Consider the following 18049-nt stretch of genomic DNA (forward strand, 5'->3'; position numbering starts at 1 on the left):
GTGACGCCATCTCACCGCGTCGGCCGGAAGTGACGCTATCGCGCTGCGGCAGCAACCAATGAGCAGCGCCGGCACTCAAGCTGTGCGGTAAGCGAGCCGGGAGCGCTACTGTGAGCACCGTGCTATGGCCGCCGCCACGTGGTGCTACCGCGGGGACCTCGAGGAGGAGCAGCCGGCGCTGCTGGGTGAGGAAGACGCGGGGCCGGGCCGGGCTGGGAGGCGGGACAGGCGGCGGGGCAAGGCTCACGGCCCGTTTTTCTGCCCGCAGTGACGTTCTCTAATGGGCAGCTGCAGCGGCCCGACGCCGTGCGTTTCTCCCTCTATCGGAGCAGCGATGTGGCCAACCCCCGGAAGAAGAGGCGAAGGATCCTGGTGAGGCCTGGCTGTCTGGGCGGCCCCGCCGGCAGCACCACGTGCCTTCTCACGGGGTCTCACGGCACACGGCAGCGCCTTGTTAATTCCTGTGGCTGTCCGCATGCGTGGTTCAGCGGATGAATAAATGATTTCTCAGCCAAAATCCTCACGATAGGGAATATCCTACGCCCAAGTAGAGACACAAATACTTAAAAATGTCTGAGCCGTTTGTGCTAGCTTTGTTTTCAGCTGGCTAATCATAGCCACCAAATGATGCTAAAGTTTTGAATGCAGCGTGGAAAACTGTGCTGTAAACTGAGTTCCCCTGCCTTGTAATGATGGCTTTCCACAGTTCTTTGCCCTTTGGCTCATTTTGACATCTATAAGGCTTGTTTTGTAGACTTAGAGAAGCTTTATGTAACTATGTTGAGCAACCTAAAGCACTGCAGGTAGTATGTGAAGCTGACCAGTAGATAATGTTCTTCTCTATTGACTCTTTCACACACTGTTTCTGCTGCTTTAAGGTATGGTGATTGTGGCAGTGTCAAGCTTTGTATCACCAGAGAGAATAAAGTGTGTGCAGGGAAATATGCACTTTCAAATAATGCATTCAAGTAATTTTCCTTTGTTTTTTCAGGTTTCAGAAACTGAAAGGCTTTCATATGTGGGGAATAACTTCAGCAGTGGAGCTATGAAATGTAACTCCCTATGCAGGTATGGGTAGCTGGCAACTCTGTGGCAGAAACAGGGAGGTGAAGGCAGAGAAACTGCACAAGTAGAATATTTTTTGTAGCCTTCTGTAAAGCTGGCTGATGAGTTCTTGTTGAGACCATGGTGTGAATGCAGAGGATTTGGGCAGTAGACATAAGCTCCTGGCAGCTGCACTATTTGTGTTTGTTACTTCCTTTGGAATTGTGATCTTATACATAAGTGGAGTATAGCTCTGCTGGAGGAAAAGGTGAGAAGGTGTCTGCACATAGCTGAAACCTGGGGACAACAGCTTCATTCCTTCTTTGTTGCCAAGATCAGCATCTTTTATTCAGGAACCTGATGGGTTATTAGTCACCATTTAACTTCGGGCCACAGTACAGTGGTGCTGTATGAATTAATAATTTGTCTGTGCCTCATGCTGTAATGGGAAGCCTTGGTGAAATCATCAGTTTTCACACGTCCAGGTTTAAGAAGGTGATCTCTATGGCATTGAGGCAAATCCCATGAATTCCTAAGAATTATTTTGTATGAGTGATCTTCCTCATCTTCTGGTAGAAGAACCTCTTGAGTAGGTGGAAAACCAACATAAAATCATCTTACTTTGTTATATCTAACCTGCAGAGCTGTGAAATGCATGTAACATGTGTCAGGCTGCTGTTAGCAAATGGTATACCTTGTGAATGTGCTCCATTTGTCCTGCACTGTTTGCTCATGGTATATCTCTACTCTGACTACAGGGGCTTCTTAAAATGGGGTGACACAATGAAGAGTAAACAATTGCAGAAACTCTGAAGGGGAGATACTTCCAGGCATTTAATGTCCTTGTGTTTGTTCTTTTGAAAGGGTCATGGTATGGATTATTAGTTATTTCACTCCAAATTGAAAATATATGGTGAGCTGTTCAATGGGCGAAGAACAGGCTGCAGAATTCAAGTCCAGAGAATGGTGGTAAATGGCTCCATGTCTGAATGGAGATCAGTGACTCCCACAGGAGTCAGCGGTGGGGCCAATAGTCTGTAATGTCTTAATCAGTGACATTGACAGTGGAGTTTTGTGCACTCTCAGCAAATTTGCTGATGGCACCAAGCTGTGGATTGCAGTCAGCACACCAGTGGGATGGGATGCCATTCAGAGGGACCTAGACAGGCTTGAGCAGTGGACCCAGGTGAACCTCGTGAGGTTCAGCAAATCGAAATGCAAAATTTAGCACCTGGGTTGAGGCAACCCTCACTACCAATACAAGCTGGGGTAAGAAAGGATTGAATGCAGCCCTTTTGAAAAAGAGCTGGGAGTACTGGTGGGTGGGAAGCTGGACATGAACCAGCAGTGTGCCCTTTCAGCCAACTGCTTCCTGAGCTGCATCAAAAGAAATGGGGCCAGCAGGGTGAGGGAGGTGATCCTGCCTCTCTATTCTGTGCTGGTGAGAGCTCACCTGGAGCGTTGTGTCCAAATGTGTAGTCCTCAGTGCAGGAGAGACATGGAGCTGTTGGTACACATCCAGAAGAGGGACACAAAAATAATCCAAGGGATAGAACAGCTCTCCTATGAGGACAGGCTGAGAGCTGAGTCTGTACAGCCTGGAGAAGAGACAGTTCTTATGTGACCTGATAGCAGCCTTTCAATATCTAAAGCAGAGCTACAGGAAAGAAGGGGACAGACTCTTCAGCAGGGTCTGTGGTGACAGGGGAAATGGCTTCAAGCTTAAAGAGGGCAGATTTAGCTTGGATATAAAGAAAAAATCTTCTACAGTGAGGGTGGTGAGACACTGGAAGAGGTTGCCCAGTGATGTGGTTGATGCCCCGTTCCTGGAGACCTTCAGAACGAAGCTGGATCAGGCCCTGGGCAGCACGATGGAGCTGTGGTGTCCCTGTGCACTGCAGGGGAGTTGGACTAAATGACCTTTAAAGGTCCCTTCCATTTTCTGGGGATTCTATGAATCTGTTCTATGATTCTGTGGTGAGGAGCAGTGCAAACTATTTGGGTTCGCTCCTCTGAAGTGTGAAATGAAAAATATTTGACTTGATTGAAATTAACCTGTTTTGGAGACGGCAAATTCATTTTTCTCAGCTCTGAGTCTGTCACTGGTAATCATTTGCACCTGTTCTCCCCAGGTATTTTCTTGGTGTTTTAAACAAGGATTCTGGGCAAATGCAAGTCTTTAATGCTGAAATATTCAACATGCAACCCTTACTGTCAGGTAGGACAATTCTGTATTTAACCCTGGCGACAAGGTCACAGCATCCTGGAAATATGTATGCGTTCAGCAACTAACTATTTGGCTACTGACAGCATTGCCCTCTGTTTCCTCCTACTCTTATTTCCTCATTTCTGCTGTACTGTCTTAGAATGAGGGGAGGAAGGTACATCACTCTCTCTGCACCTGGGGAACAGCATGGCATGAAGAAAGGGAGAAGGGAGCAGGAAGCAAGATCATAGCTGAAATTCAGGGAAGGGGTTAAGCAGAGAGCTCAGGGTGGGAGGGTGGAAATACCAGATTTAGAAATAAAGTTATCACTGCTTAGAATAATTGCAGCCTTCTCCTGCTGAGGGAAGCTTGGAAATAATGAAGTCATCAGACTGAATCATTCAATGAAAATAAAAATAAAAAAAAAAGAGCAGCTTTTCCACAGCAGAACTGCTTTTTATTACTGAATCTAGTTGAAATAACCCTAAGAATATGATCTTTAAGAAACTGTTTTCTTTTGTGGGCAACAGAAGTTTAGTTTTGCTACAATCTGCATTATGCTTTTAGATTTTGTAGCAAAAATTGTCCTGCTTTTCCCTCTTTTTTTCAGGTACATAATCTTTTATATTCAACGTATTCTTTTATTAACAAAATCCGGTAGAGAAGATCCTGAAGTATCTAGACCTTCTGTAATGTTTTAGAACTAAAGGGGTACCAAATACATGCATTTTCCTGCCTGCTGCAAGCCAAGCATACTAATTTTTATTCTTTTGTAGATAATGTAATTCCTGATGACACAAGGGATTATCAGAATAAATCCTACAGAGAAAAGGTAAAGTTGAAACCCGATATCATAATCTGCTATATATATATGTACAGTTATCCAGCGCACAGCAGTAGACACTTGTCTGAGACTGAGATGTTTGATTTTGTGCAGGACAAATTTGCAGGGTCAGCACTCTTTCTGTGTGTTGAAAGTTTGTGAGACAGCATGTTATTAGTGTCTAGCTTAGGGGTATTTTTCTACTTCAGGCTTGTCTACAGACCCAGGTAAATGTGCCCTCTTGCGTTTTTTGTACTATGCTTGGGTTGTACCCAGTGATGTGTTTGAGATTACTTTAAAAATGTAGATGTAGGACAAGCAGTGGCTATCTGGGTATTCTTCCTTCATGCAAAGTGTGCTGAATTCAGCAGTGTGTTGTCATTTGCTTCTCTGTTATGCACAGGTGGATTTGTGCATTGAAGCATTTGGTACCAGCAAGCAGAAGCGAGCTCTGAACTCTCGGCGAATGAATGCAGTGGGCAATGATATTCTCAATACAGCTGTGACTAAAGCAGCAGCAGATGTTATAGATGCAAAGGGGGTAACAGGTAAGAATGTTGTCTAAGATGTTGATAAAGGCAATCAAAATTACCTCCGTCCTGTCCATTCCTTGCCAAATGTGGCAGGAAGAAGAAAGGTGTTTTCCTTGAGTAAGAAGGTAGGTGGTTGGTTTAACTGCTGAGATGGGCACGTGTTGAGGAACTTGCCAATTTTTATTGGAAAAGGAGCTGTTGTTGGTTTTTTTTTTTTTTTAATCTGGCTAGGCTTAGTGCGGACATTGCATGGGTAAGGGAAAGCTCCTGTGTTATCAGTGTCCATCTCTGCCCATTTTTGTTTTGTTCTAGAGGTTCATGGGCATTGCTCTACCAACATAAATGTGGTAAATTCACCTGGCTTGAAAAGGGTCACTAATGAACTGTTTGTTCTTTAATAAAAGGTTTAAAAGGTGAGCTGTACACTGGCTTCACATTGTATGGAAAATAGCCTAAATAGTATCTTATGACTTAAGCAGTATCACAATTCTTTGAGTTTGGTTAGCCTAGTAAAGAGGAGGCCACAGGGAAGCTAGCAACAGTCCACAGCTACCTGAAAGGGCAGTCAGAGCCTAACCTTTCCCAGCAGTGTAAGGCTTTACAGAAAGTGTTAGCAGCAGAAGTTGCAATGATCTCCAGATTGTGGGAGAGAGACTTCTTGCCTGGAGGGCTAGTGCAGCTCTGGGACAGGTTACAGGGAGGTGTATGGTCACTGTTCTTTAGGTAACCTCCAAAGTCTGTACAAAGCCAGGGCTCCTCTGACATAGCTGGAGGCAGTCCAAGTCCAAGCAGATAGTTGGACTTCAGACCTCTAGAGCTCCCTTCTTTCAGTGCTTGTGGGATTCTAACCTGCATTAGCTATGAATGAGAGAGACATCTGCTGACTATCATCTCTCATCAGTTTTAGAACTCTTATCCCTTGTGTTCCATACTCCGTGTTTGCTGTGCTCTATGAGTTACTCTGGGCCAAATGGATATCCATTGGGACACGGTGTCAAAACAATGTTCTTTTACACACTGTAGAAACAAGAGGTGCTGTTGTACCAATCAGTTCGTATTGGAGCACTTCTTGCCTTGAATTTTTTCTAGCCTAGGGCATTTCTGAGTCTTAAGTAGCAGAAAGCATACAGAAGTGATTCAAGAAGCATTTGGAACACTCTCTGAGAAATACAGTATGAGATTTCTGTGGTCCTGTACAGAGCCAAGAGTTGGAGTCAATGGTCCTTGTGGGTCCCTTCCAACTCAAAATCACAAAATCAGTTAACTTTGGAAAAGATCTCTTAAGATCATCTGGCCCAACCATCAACCCATCACCACCATGCCTGCTAAACCACGTCCCTTGGTGCCACAATTACCCTTTTATTGAAAACCCTCAGGGATGGTGACTCTACCACCTCTCCAGGCAGCCTGTTCCAATGCTTGACCACTTTGGGAGAAGAAATTTTTCCTGATATCCAACCTAACCCTCCCTGCTGCAACCTGAGGCCGTTACCTCTCATTTTATTGCTGGATACGTGCAAAAAGGGTCCAACTTCACTGCAACCTCCTCTTAGGTATTTGTAGAAAGTAATAAGATCTTCCCTAAACTAAACTAGCATTGACCCAAAGTCCCTATTTGTGTTTACAAGAAGTCATGGACTGCGATTGTATTCTTTGTGGCTTTGTCTGCATGGTCCAAATGCTGTCTTCTTTTCTACTTCACTCCAAAGCTTTGATCCAGGATGTGGCCCAAGATGATGACCAAAACATGTCCATTTTCCTACCACCATGTCATGAAGATGCTGACAAACCAGAAAATGTTTACAAGTTTGAGGACAGTATCTTTTTTCAGTGGCAGTGTGGTTTCCGTTTCCTGTAAACCTCCTTGTTGGTAGTCTGGCATGTGGGAGAAAGTGCTGCTAGGCATGTGACAGCAGAGCTGAGCCTTTTTCCCTCACAAGCCAAAAGCTGAGAGCAGGAACTTAGTATGTTGAGGCTTTGGGGTTGCCAGTTCTGTATTCTCCTTCTTCCTATAAAGAGGGGGATACTGTGCCTGCCTGTTGGGAGCCATTCAGCTAAGAAAAGCAGTGAGGCCAAAAGTATGAGAAAATTCTTTGTGTTTGAGCCACTATACTTCAGAGACATTTGATTTGGGTTACAAGTTCTGTTGTTACATCCTGCTAATTTATAATTTTCTTCCCCGCTTCCCTGCCCCACACCTCCTATAGCAAGAGCTGACAGACTGTATCTCACTATGAGCTATTCAGAACCAGTAAAGAGAGAAGGTCCTTGTGTTCTTTTCCTTAAAGTCCATCCAGTTCTATCCCCAGCAGAATATGAAGCATTGCAGAGTCCAGCAGCAGCCTTCATTAACATCACTCCAGAAGAAGTCGCCAAGAAAACAGAAGAGAAAAGGTAATAATTCTGCAAGCAGCTTTTTAATAGCTAAGGCTGGCATTGTGAAAATGTGGTTCTTTTTACAGGCAGGATGGCAGCTGTTACCAGCTTTACCAGCTCCACAGTATGGATAGTTACAGTCTCCAGTCTAAAGGGAAGACATTAGGTTCAGCCACATCTCTGTGCTTACCTTTGGGAAGTGTGGAGGTGTAATGTTATGGGAGAAAAGGTGCTGTGCACAACAGTGCAGTTGTCCTTTTGGGAACTGATTCTAGGGAAAGATAGGGAGTAAATCCAAAGTGCAGGATGAAGACAGATGCCTAGATATGGGACCACAGATCTATGCTAAGAATGACATGCCTGTGGTTAGCACTGTTCCCACCACATACTGTCGTAACTGGAATTTGGTGTGGCTTTTCAAATGGACATTGGCTTGTGTTAAGTTCTGGTGCTGAAGTAAGCAGGTAAAGCACAAGCCACAGCTCACTTCCACTGCTTCCCATCTGTGCCTAAGCAGAAACTTGTGGTTTCTGCTGTGCAGGGACCTGCATGGTGCCACATGCAGAAATGTGCTGACTGATGGACAAAGAAAACGTGCACACAGCAGCATTGTGAGCTTTCCTGTATTAGTGTCTAGGGAACTATTCTAACCTGAAGGAGCTGTGCATTGAATTTAAGGGTGTGTTGTGTACAGTTCTAATAAGTAGCAGTCCCTGATTCTTTGGGCCTCATGCTCCTTTTCTTTCCTCTTCAGCCATTGCTCCTTTGTCTTAGAGGAGCTGAAGTTCCTGCCTGCTGATGAGAAGAGCAGGGATCACAAAGCTCGATGCCTGTGGTTTCTGGATATCCTTATTAAGTTCAGCTTTCTGAAAATAATCAAGAAGAAGCGTAAGAAAATTTTCGGCTCTTCCCCTTTTCAGCCAACTGCTGGGACTTGGTTTGTAGTTACTATCATAGCAAATACTAAAGCTACCCAGAGTAACCCGTTTGATAAATGGCTACTTGCAGCAATTGCAGTTCAGCTTGTTTCATGAGGGCCAACGGCATCCTGGCCTGCATGAGAAATGGTGTGGTCAGCAGGAGCAGGGAGGTCCTCATCCCCTTGTACTCAGCACCGGTGAGGCCACACCTCGAGTACTGTGCTCAGTTTTGGGCCCTGGAGCCCAAAGAAAGACATTGAGGCCCTGGAGCGTGTCCAGAGAAGGGCAACAAAGCTGGTGAGGGGTCTGGAGCACAAGTCTTATGAGGAGCGGCTGAGGGAGCTGGCATTGTTCAGTGTGGAGAAGAGGAGGCTCGGGGGAGACCTCACTGCACTCTGCAACTGCCTGAAGGGAGGTTGGGGTGAAGAGGGGTTTGGCCCCTTCTCCCAGGCAACAAACAGGGCCCGAGGAAATGGCCGCAAGTTGTACCAGAGGAGGTTTAGGTTAGACATGAGGAAGAACGTTTTCTCTCAGTGGTCAGGCACTGCAATGGCTGCCCAGGGAGGTGGTGGAGTCACCATCCCTGGCAGTGTTCAGGAGGCATCTGGATGAGGAGCTGCGAGATCTGCTTTAGTGCTTGTGGTAGCAGTGGTGATGGGAGGATGGTTGGACTGGATGATCTTGCAGGTCCTTTCCAACCTTGTGGTTTCTATGATTCTGTGATGAGGGTCATTATTTCCATGTCATTGTGGAGTTTTAGGTCTGCATCTACTGGGAGAAACATGTGCCGTTCTTTTCAGTCCCTTCCTAACTGTCATACATCAGGGTCCTGCTGTGAGATCCTATTTGTAGGAGATAAAATATTAGATCTGAATTTGAGATTTTTTTCGCTCATTGATAGTTTATGGTTTCTGTACCTAAAAACACGTTTTATATTGTCAAACTTCATTCCTAAGCCAGGAGGCAGGAAACTATCAGCGCTCTCCCTCATCTAGCCTCCATTTTTTAGCTGCAAGAGGCCTACATACACAATGCAATCTTTAGGTGTTTTTGTGCTCTCAAGAATGGGGGTTCATGTCAGACTTTGCTTAATATCTCAGTGTGTGGATGACAGTCTTCAAAATGTTGCTTATAAAATGGCAGGATCTGCTTTTCTCAAAAGCACCACACAAATGTTTTGATTGAGATTTTCAGGACTTGCTGCATTTCACAGACCTTGTGTTCCTGTTTCTTATAAAAATTCCAACGTTATCATTTTCAGTGACAGGGAAGATGGGTGAGGAAGGTAAGCCTGTCTGTAAATATCTTTCTGCACTGGTGAAGATGCAGGAGTCATCCAACAGGAGTTAGTCTAGGAGGCTTGAAATGGATGTGAAAATAACTAGTCTTGGTGCTCACTGCGAAACCCCTTTCTATCTTAGATCCCATGGGTCCTGAATGCCCTCACATCATTAGCAGGAAACTCATGAAGAACTTCACTTCACTGACCTACAACAATGGCAGGTAAGGAACTGCGATTGATTTGATGTTATTGATGTTCAGATGATGTAGAATACAGCTTGAAGGGCCACAGAGTCATTATCAAATAACGCTGCACCGAAACGGAAACAGCAGAAGGTTCTCCTGAGTAGCAGACCAGGCCAGGTAGAATATTCTGTTTGACTGATGTTCATCTATGAATAATGCAAGTCTAAAATGTAAGAGGCAGAATCATGTGTGCATAAACAAGCCTGTGCCTGTGAATTTAGTCAGCCTCACCAGGCTGACTTTATCAGCAAGAGTGAGAAGAATTGTAACTGTTGCTACAGTGCATTTCCTCAAGAGTCCAATACCCTCGGCACAAAACAAGCCTAACTGCCGTGCGTCAGCCATCATGCAGCTGCTATTTGCTGTGAATCAGAGGTTAACAAGAAAGTTTGAGTCCAAATGGGCCAGAGGGAGCATCTGTCAATAAAGACTCAGGCCAGAGGTGAGCAGTCAAAATAAATGCTTTCAGACCTGCTCTGTGTGTTTTGTATTCAAGGTGCCATTAATGGTTGCAGTGAGTACCCTGAGATCAGCTTCACCTTGCTGTCCTCTTGCTAGTGTGCCAAAGAGGCAGAAGTGTCAGTAGATACTGATTTAATCAAGTCTGTAAACCCGTAAACATTTCCAGAGGCCTGCACTATTGAACAGAAACATAGGCAGTTGGTGAGGAAGACCTTGAAGGCCCCTGTGATCAGAGATGTGTTGCTTAAAGCTCTTTTTTCATGTCTAAGAAATGCTTGTCATAGCTAACTGAGGCTCCAGTTCTGTCTGCTCCTCATAAATGGTTGTGTTTTGGGTTTGCTAACTCTTTGCATTTCATCTGTTCTCACTCGTGCTGTTTAGTGTTCAGAATTTAATCTCTGCATCACTGAAGACTAAAATTGCAGCGTATGTCATTGCATTGGCTCTGCACATTAAAAACTTCCAAATAGACCTCACTGTCCTGCAGAATGACTTGAAGCTCCATGAAAGCAGGTGAGTCATATTTGCTCATGCCTATTACGATGCCTATGGTCCTCATGCAAGCAGTCCATGGGGAAGGGAGCTCTGGAGCCTCTTCTGTCCCCATATAGTATAGTGACACCTGCTGTGAGATTTCTAAGTTGCATTTGGACTCTGAGTGTCTCGAAGTTTTAAATTCAAGCCCTGCAACATGTAATGGGGTGGTTATACAACTCAAAGCTTTGAAAGGGTGCTTTTCACAAAGCTGCTCAGGTGCACTGTAAGGCTTTTCATCTATTTGAAAGTGGGAAAACTTAAGGCAGGCAGCACAAAATGGCAGAAAACCTATCTAGGTGCTACCCAGTGCTCTTTCTTGCCTGCCAAATCACGTTGTTCCTCACTGAACAACGTATCCCTTCTTTCTGCAGAGACCTTGTCAGCTAGTTACCAGTTTGGATGCAGATTTGTATCCGACTGTAGCTGGAAAGCTAGGAACAGATTTTTCTGTCTCACAGGCAGATCACAAGCATGTAGTTGCTGTTCCTCCCCTGGTGCAGGACTTTGCAATTTAATTTCATAAGATTCTGCTCACCTCTTCAGTTTGTCAGAGTCTGTCTGGATGTCAGCATAGCTCTCTGGCTGCTCCTCCCAGTGCCAACTTAGTGAAGGTGAATGGGTAGAGAACAACATGCAGTATAAGCATCCAGGCAATCAATGCTTGTCATGTTCAGTTTTGGAGAAATTTCTCCCTAGGCTTAAATTTTCTGTGGAGAAATAACTGTTCTCCTGCCAAGTGATGTTTCTGTACTGCTAGCTGCAAGACACGCTTCAACCTGCAGGTGTCAGGCAGAGCCCGACAGCTCTCTGGCACTGAGAACTCTTCCATTGCAGTTTGCACTGTAATATCTCTCTGGCTCCTGCAGAATCAATCAGGAATTGATCAGAACTAATCAGCCAGTCTGCTGAGCTTGTTGGGAAATCTCCCAACCGACATCATTAGCTCATCTGGCAGCTTGTTGTTATTGTTTGGGAGTGGGTCAGATGGCCCTGTTAGTAGCTGCTCAGCTGTGTGTGATAGCTGTCCCAGCCTTTCCTGTTCTGCAAGTTGTGGTGACTCTAAAGACATTTGCTGCCTAGCTCCACTGTGTTTATCTTTCCCATTGGGGTTGTTTAGAGGTGGTGCAGCTGGGAAGGAACTGAAAGGACAAAACCCCTTCAGTACCACTGTGAAAAACATTCTAGAAGCTGGGGCTTCTCCTAAACGGATTTAATATCAAGACTCTGGGATAACTGGAAGTTATCAGAGCTGTTAGCTGCCTCTTGGGTTTGTAAGGTATATAGTCAAACCTGTTGCAAAGATTTCTGGGTTTTGCTACCAGTTCTGTTCTTTGTTGTCTAATAGCAGCTTTAACAGTATAATCTGATATTGGTTTCCTATACTTTTTTAAATTTTCTTGCTTTGGAAGTAAGCTTTTCAATAAAAGACATTCTCTTTTTCTGCAATTAACACCAAAGTTTTTGCTTTTAAGTGCTGTACTGGAGCTGGGAGCATAGACTGTAGCATGGTAGTAAGAAAAAAGTGAGGGAAGCAGCAACCTGTTGGAAAAATGAAGATGAGGCATCTGGCCACGAGCCACTTGATTTAGCCTTGGAATGGTCATAACCTAGAGTGGGAGGTTTGTTTGAATATTACCAGATATCTCTTGCCATCTGAATCTGATTGTCTTTCAAAGATGTGAAGTCAGCTGAGAGGATTCTGAGACGTGTTCTCATGGCCCCAGATGAGGGAGGACTTTCATTTCCTTGCTGCATTTGCTCAGACGTGCTTTGTTCTGTGTTTGACAAGTCTCCAGGTGTGTTCTGGCCTGTGACATCTTGACCAAGCCTACTTAGTAGATCTCAACCAAGACTTCTGTTCACATCTAGGACTGCTGTATTTCAGCATTTAAGAGGAGATGCTTTCTTTGTTCTAGGTTCTCTCCATCCTGCCACTCATAGTATAAGATTCTATTGGGAAACTAGTACAGGCTGCTTGCTTTTTTTTTTTTGCTTTTTTTTTTTCCCCAAGACAGCAGTAAGGCACCGTGAGTTTATAATACCTCTCTGAGGTGCTTGTGTCCAGTTTGGTGGTGTTTTAGCCTCTCCAGCAAGGCTCTGCCTTGTAGTCTTCAAATACTTCCAGCTTATGTTCTCATGGTTGTGTTGAGATGCAGAGCAGACATCCTGCTTGCTTCTGCCTCTTAGCTTTTCTCTTGAGGTGCAAAAGCTACTGCTCTTTTTGCAGTGTCTTCCTCAGAGGACCTCTCTGCCCCACTAACAGTGTTTTTCTGCTGTTTTCCAGGATGATGGACATTGCAAGGGCCATGCGGTTGAAGGTCTCCAAGGCGAAGGGGATGCCAGGACTTGAGAATGATGAAAATCACAAGCTTGGCACCCTCTCTCTCCCCTTGCCTGTGCAGAAAGCATCAGGAAGCCGGAGGAAACGCAGAAAGATTAACTAAAAAGCAGGGTTGAAATAACACTTTCATTCTCAACAGCTGTTCTGCACACGCAGCATCATGGGAATGCTTTTGTCTTGGATTTGGCTTTCCAGCATCATGGCACAGCCTCGTTGAAGTCTCTCAGTTGATGGGATCAGGTGTTCACAGCATCACAGAATCACCAAGGTTGGAAAAGACCTTCAAGATCATCCAGTCCAACCATCCACCTGTCTCCAATAATATTCACTAAACCATGTCCTTCCACACAAAATCTGACCTTCCCAGCAGCCTGGCCACGGGACACGGGGAGGGTGCAGTGCAGCACAGACAAATAATATGGCACTGCTTAATTTGCAAAGGAATCGTGTCAGTTTTCAGAGATTATGACTTCAAAAGACATTATATGCAGAAACACGCTGCCACATGGAAATGCATATCAGGGGATGCTCTGTAAAAATAAAATAGTGGAACTGAAAAAAATCACCTCTACTTTTTTTTTTTTTTTTTTTTTTTTAATTTTTATTTTTTAATTAAAATGAACTTTAAAAGCTAGTTACCTGACAGGAAGCCTGATCATAAAAAAATCAAAACCATTTCCTAACATTGAGTTTGTTAAGCAATGTGTGGAAAGCATGATAGATATGTGTCCTGATTGAAAAACAGAAAAAGATTTTTCTAAAATAATTTGATCTCACCAGTCTGTTGCTGGTTGAACTGAGGAAACAAGAAAAATCTATCAAAAAAAAAATCGGAGAGTAAAGCTGCTAATTTTAAATATTAAGCTTTGGCAGTAGGTGAAAGTACTGATGCTACATTTATAGTTCTACTGGCCATTTTCATTAGAGACGTTGATAACAAATACAATGTCACCGAGGAAATGGCTTCTTTGGTGCCACTGAAAGGCACAGCTATATCTCTTTGATTTGTAAGAAGCAGTAAAAAATATATATACATGAGAGTGATTTTCTTTAACTCTTGTCAGCACATGTGGTACAGCTACAGATGGTGAGCCAGCAGTGGTTGGTACAAAAGGGATGTACAAAATTCACAGAAGATGATGTAGCTACCAGTGGTAACTCAAGTTTTACAAAATATCACTGCATCAGGCATCAAGAAAATGGTTGATGTTGTGCAAATCATCATCAAAGCTACAAACTGAAGTCTGATCATCGCCAGCTCTAGGAGCTCCTTAGAAGTGTGGATGCTGACTGCATGGTCATCGTTAGCTTCTCTGAAGGAAGGTGGCTAAGTCAGGGTTAAATACTAAAAAGTCTATGATTTGCCAAGTGAAATCGAGTCCTTTAGGGAATCAGAAGGAAAACTTGTGCCAGAACTTGAAAGTTAAACATGGCTCACAGATCTGGCATTTTTGGTGGATTTGACTGCTCTTTTAAGTGAGTTAAACATGCATCCTCAAGGTGAAATCACTTCATCTGTGCTGTGTTTCAGACAAGAGCAGCATTTGAAATGGGACTTAAATTATGGCAAGCTCCAGTTATGGTAAAATAATTTAATGCATTTTGATATGTTGGCTAGCCACAGCCTTGTGAACAGTTTTGATAGGTTTGAGAACAGGTTTCAAGATTTCCAAATAAATCATTGGTTTTTTCGTATATTTGGGACTTCATTTTCAGTTGACATATGCATTATGTGCAGGAATGGTGAAACAACTCTGTTTCTGCTCTGGCATCTGTACAAGCTGTGCGCAGGTAGGCATCATTTCTGCTGGCGACTTTCTTTTTGTTTCCTACGTGTTTTCCAGGGACTGGCTGCTGGAATTGCAGCGAATGAGAATGGAAGAGGGCAAATGACAGATAAAGAAATGAAAATGGCTTTGTTATGCCAGCTCATTTCTCCCAAATTCTGTTTATTTGATTGCCGAATTTATTTTGTTGTGTTTCTTGAGTGATGCCAGGTATAACAGTCTCCCAGTTTGCATTTCCTAATTGTCCTTTCCTGAAGGCAACATAAATTTCATAGAATCATAGAATCACCACAAGGTTGGGTTGGAAGGGATCTTGCAGCCACGTGAAATGCAGTTTCTCCATCCCATGCTGTCTAGTTAACAAGATAATTCTGTTACTGAGAGTTTTTTTTTTTTTCCACTATTAAAAGTGGTTTTCCATTTTGCCTTATACCCACGACAGAGGGAGGCAGTGATTACACAGAACTGCAAATGGCTTTGAGCTTAACCTGTTGATCTCTGTGTGGACGTGGAAGAAGCATTTGCAAGTGAGCCTGATGATGGCAATGAAATACTTTTGTAAAAGCATGGAAGAGGCATGGAGAAACACGTAATAAGAACCACTGGAAAAGCAGAATGGGCTCATGAACACGTGGCCACATGGTTGGACAAGCTGTATGCCCACACAGGATCCTATCTACTGCAGTGAACGGCTGCATCTGCACACACAGGGCAATGTAAGGAGATGGGGTACATGGTGCTGCCTGCTGCAGCATGGCCTCACTGCTCTGCCTCTTAGCCAGCCTCCTGCTTACAGCTACACCTGATGGACTCTGCATCTCCTTAGAATGAAATTACCTCCTACTTCAGGCTGTCCTATATGCTAGGATTTCACAGCGTCCCGCAGCAAGAAGCTGTGTACTGAGCAGACTCAGCAGGTGGTGGATCACCTGCAGCAACCCTGTGGTGCCTGTACTTCAGTGGGCAGCATCATGGGGCAGAGGTCTGTGCCCCCACAGAAACACGCTGGAGCTGCAGGGATTAGCAGCCACAGCTCCACATTGGATAGTGAAGCTGCAAAACAATCAGGCAGGCAGCAATGGTGCTAATGCTGAACGAGGTGGAAGGAGCACGGGCAGTGCCACGCTGGGGAAGGCAGCCAGGGAGCATGCATCAGGCCCCAAGCTGCAGCAGAATCACCATGTGCTGTCCCCAGGGTACCTGGGCAAAGGACACCAGTCACTATAGATAAGAAAGAATGAAGCCCAGGAGACCTTACCCCATCATCAGATCCCTAGCTGGTGGCTAAGACAAGTCAGACTCCTAGAAATGTGAGACAGGAATCTCTGCTACACAGATCCCACCTTTGCAGGAGCAGTGCCACCCTGGTGCTGCCATCTCATCAGGCCAGGCAGGCAGATGGTGTCTCACGCCGCTGAGCTGCTCATCCTTCCCTCTGCTCCATCCACAGCAGCAGAAGCAGCCTCTTGGCTGCTGCTACGATACAGCACTGAGTTGTGCCATTCCTATTTCTTACCACCCACAGAATGGCAAGAGCAGAAGGGGCAGAAAAAACAGACAAGAAGCTTTTAACATCTACAACTGACACCAAACAAAAATGTACACAGTGGGAGGAATCATTCCCAGCAGATGAAGGCAAGACAGTACGAGCTAAGATGCAGGTGTTGTATTATGCAGAATATTAATGCCAGCTTCTTTATTCCCTTAGATCTGATGGCTACGGATGACGCCTTTTCCTCTGCCAAGGAACACAACGCATGAGCGAAGGCCACTGTGTATCTTACTGCACTGCGGTGCACGTGTGGAGAGAATAAAAGCAAAGGAAGGTCACTCAAACAAGCGAGAAAGAGGAGACCACAGAGAAACACAACTGCTCCCAGCTGCTGGAGAAGAGGGTAAGCTGGTCATTAATCCAGCAGCCGAGAAATCACTCTCAAAGGGCTGAGGCACACTGAAATTTTACTTCCTGTGGGTTTCTGGTACACAGTGCTAACTCTCCCTTCCTATCGTGCCTGCAGCCTCTCCCTCCCACAGCTCCTGCTGTAGCTCAAAGTGCTGCCTGGGCCAAACAACGATGGACCAAACAACGCCTGGACCAAAGCCTTTCTGGATGGGACAGTGCTGGGAGCACCACGAGCCTGCAGTGGGGCTGAAGGCTGCTCCTCCTCATAGTCACCACCTGCAAAGGAGCTGGGTGGCAGCCAGCAGGAACTGCAGCCTGCTGAACAAGAGACCAGACCCTGCCCTAGTACTGGGGCAAAGAACACAATGCCTGGTGCGGGGCAAACAATTTACAGCATGGTGCTGATTTATTACCTTGCTTGCAAAAGTTCACACATTACAGAGCAATGTAAAGAAACCTGCGATGTAAAGAACCCATGTTCCACCATGGCACCAGAACAAGGGATTGGCTCCCTTACAAATGCACACTCCCTCCTCACAGTTTGAATGAGTGCTGTTGTCTGTTATCAGGCACCCTGCTGAAAGGCACAGAAAGGTCCCTGAAGCTTTGCAATGATGGATGCCATTCCTCAGCATAACCACCAGCAAGGGTGAGGAGAAACACCAGTAGAAGGATAGGTTACAGCTGGAAGGATCAGGAGAAGCTGATAGCACAGCTGTCCTTGCTGCCACCATCATATCTCTGAAACCTCTCTGCCTCCCCCACAACCTGAAGTGCCAGACAGGTAGGTTCACAGCAGCTCAGCCACAGATGGTGAAGGGCCTGGAGCATCTCCCCTATGGAGAAAGGCTGAGTGAACTGGGTCTGTTCAGCCTTGAGAAAAGACGACTGAGAGGGGACCTGATCCAGGTTTATAAATATCTGAGGTGTGGCGGCCATAGCGGTGAGGCCAGTCTCTTTTCAGTGGTACGTGGAGACAGGACGAGGGGAAACGGCCATCAGCTGCAGCACAGGAAGTTTCGCACGAATGTGCGTAAGAACTTCTTCACGGTGAGGTGACGGAGCACTGGAACAGGCTGCCCAGGGAGGTTGTGGAGTCTCCTTCTCTGGAGATATTCAAGTCTCGCCTGGACGCCTACCTGTGCGACCTGGTGTAGGGAACCTGCTTTGGCAGGGGGTTGGTCTCGATGATCTCTAGAGGTCCCTTCCAACCCCTACAATTCTGTGATTCTGTGAAATGTGGATGTTGGCGGCCCTGCACGCGGCAGGGGGTTGGAGATCCGTGATCCTTGAGGTCTCTTCCAACCCTGGCCATTCTGCGATTCTGTGATTCTGTGACAGGAAGAGCTTGCAGCCTTCCTCTCCCTAAGGAGAGCGTATTTGCAAGCTAGCATCACGAACGGACCCGAGGGTCTGGGAGCAGGATGCCACCAAGCGCCGCCCAGGAGACCCGCGATCGTCCCGCAGCTGCCGGCCCCGCGGCGCGCCGAGACGCGCTCAGCTCCCACGAGCGTCCCGATTGGCTGCGGGAGGGGCGGGGCCGCCCCGCCTTCCCCGGGGGCTCCTCCCCCGGCGCCGCCGGTGACGTCA

General features: G+C 45.7%; 1 protein-coding gene across 1 annotated transcript; it reads left to right on the top strand.

Moving 5' to 3' along the window:
- The first annotated feature begins 4 nt into the window (after positions 1 to 4).
- On the top strand, positions 5 to 13331 carry POLR1E (RNA polymerase I subunit E). Its single transcript, XM_010726260.4, has 12 exons — positions 5 to 185; positions 269 to 372; positions 992 to 1068; positions 3177 to 3262; positions 4027 to 4082; positions 4477 to 4621; positions 6316 to 6423; positions 6904 to 7000; positions 7737 to 7870; positions 9324 to 9405; positions 10273 to 10404; positions 12713 to 13331. Exons 1-12 carry the CDS (start codon positions 125 to 127, stop codon positions 12870 to 12872), a joined length of 1242 nt encoding a protein of 413 aa, XP_010724562.1. The 5' UTR covers positions 5 to 124; the 3' UTR covers positions 12873 to 13331.
- The last annotated feature ends 4718 nt before the right edge of the window (positions 13332 to 18049 follow it).

This window comes from Meleagris gallopavo, chromosome Z (assembly GCF_905368555.1).
Source record: "Meleagris gallopavo chromosome Z, MGAL_WU_HG_1.1, whole genome shotgun sequence".
NCBI lineage: Eukaryota > Metazoa > Chordata > Aves > Galliformes > Phasianidae > Meleagris > Meleagris gallopavo.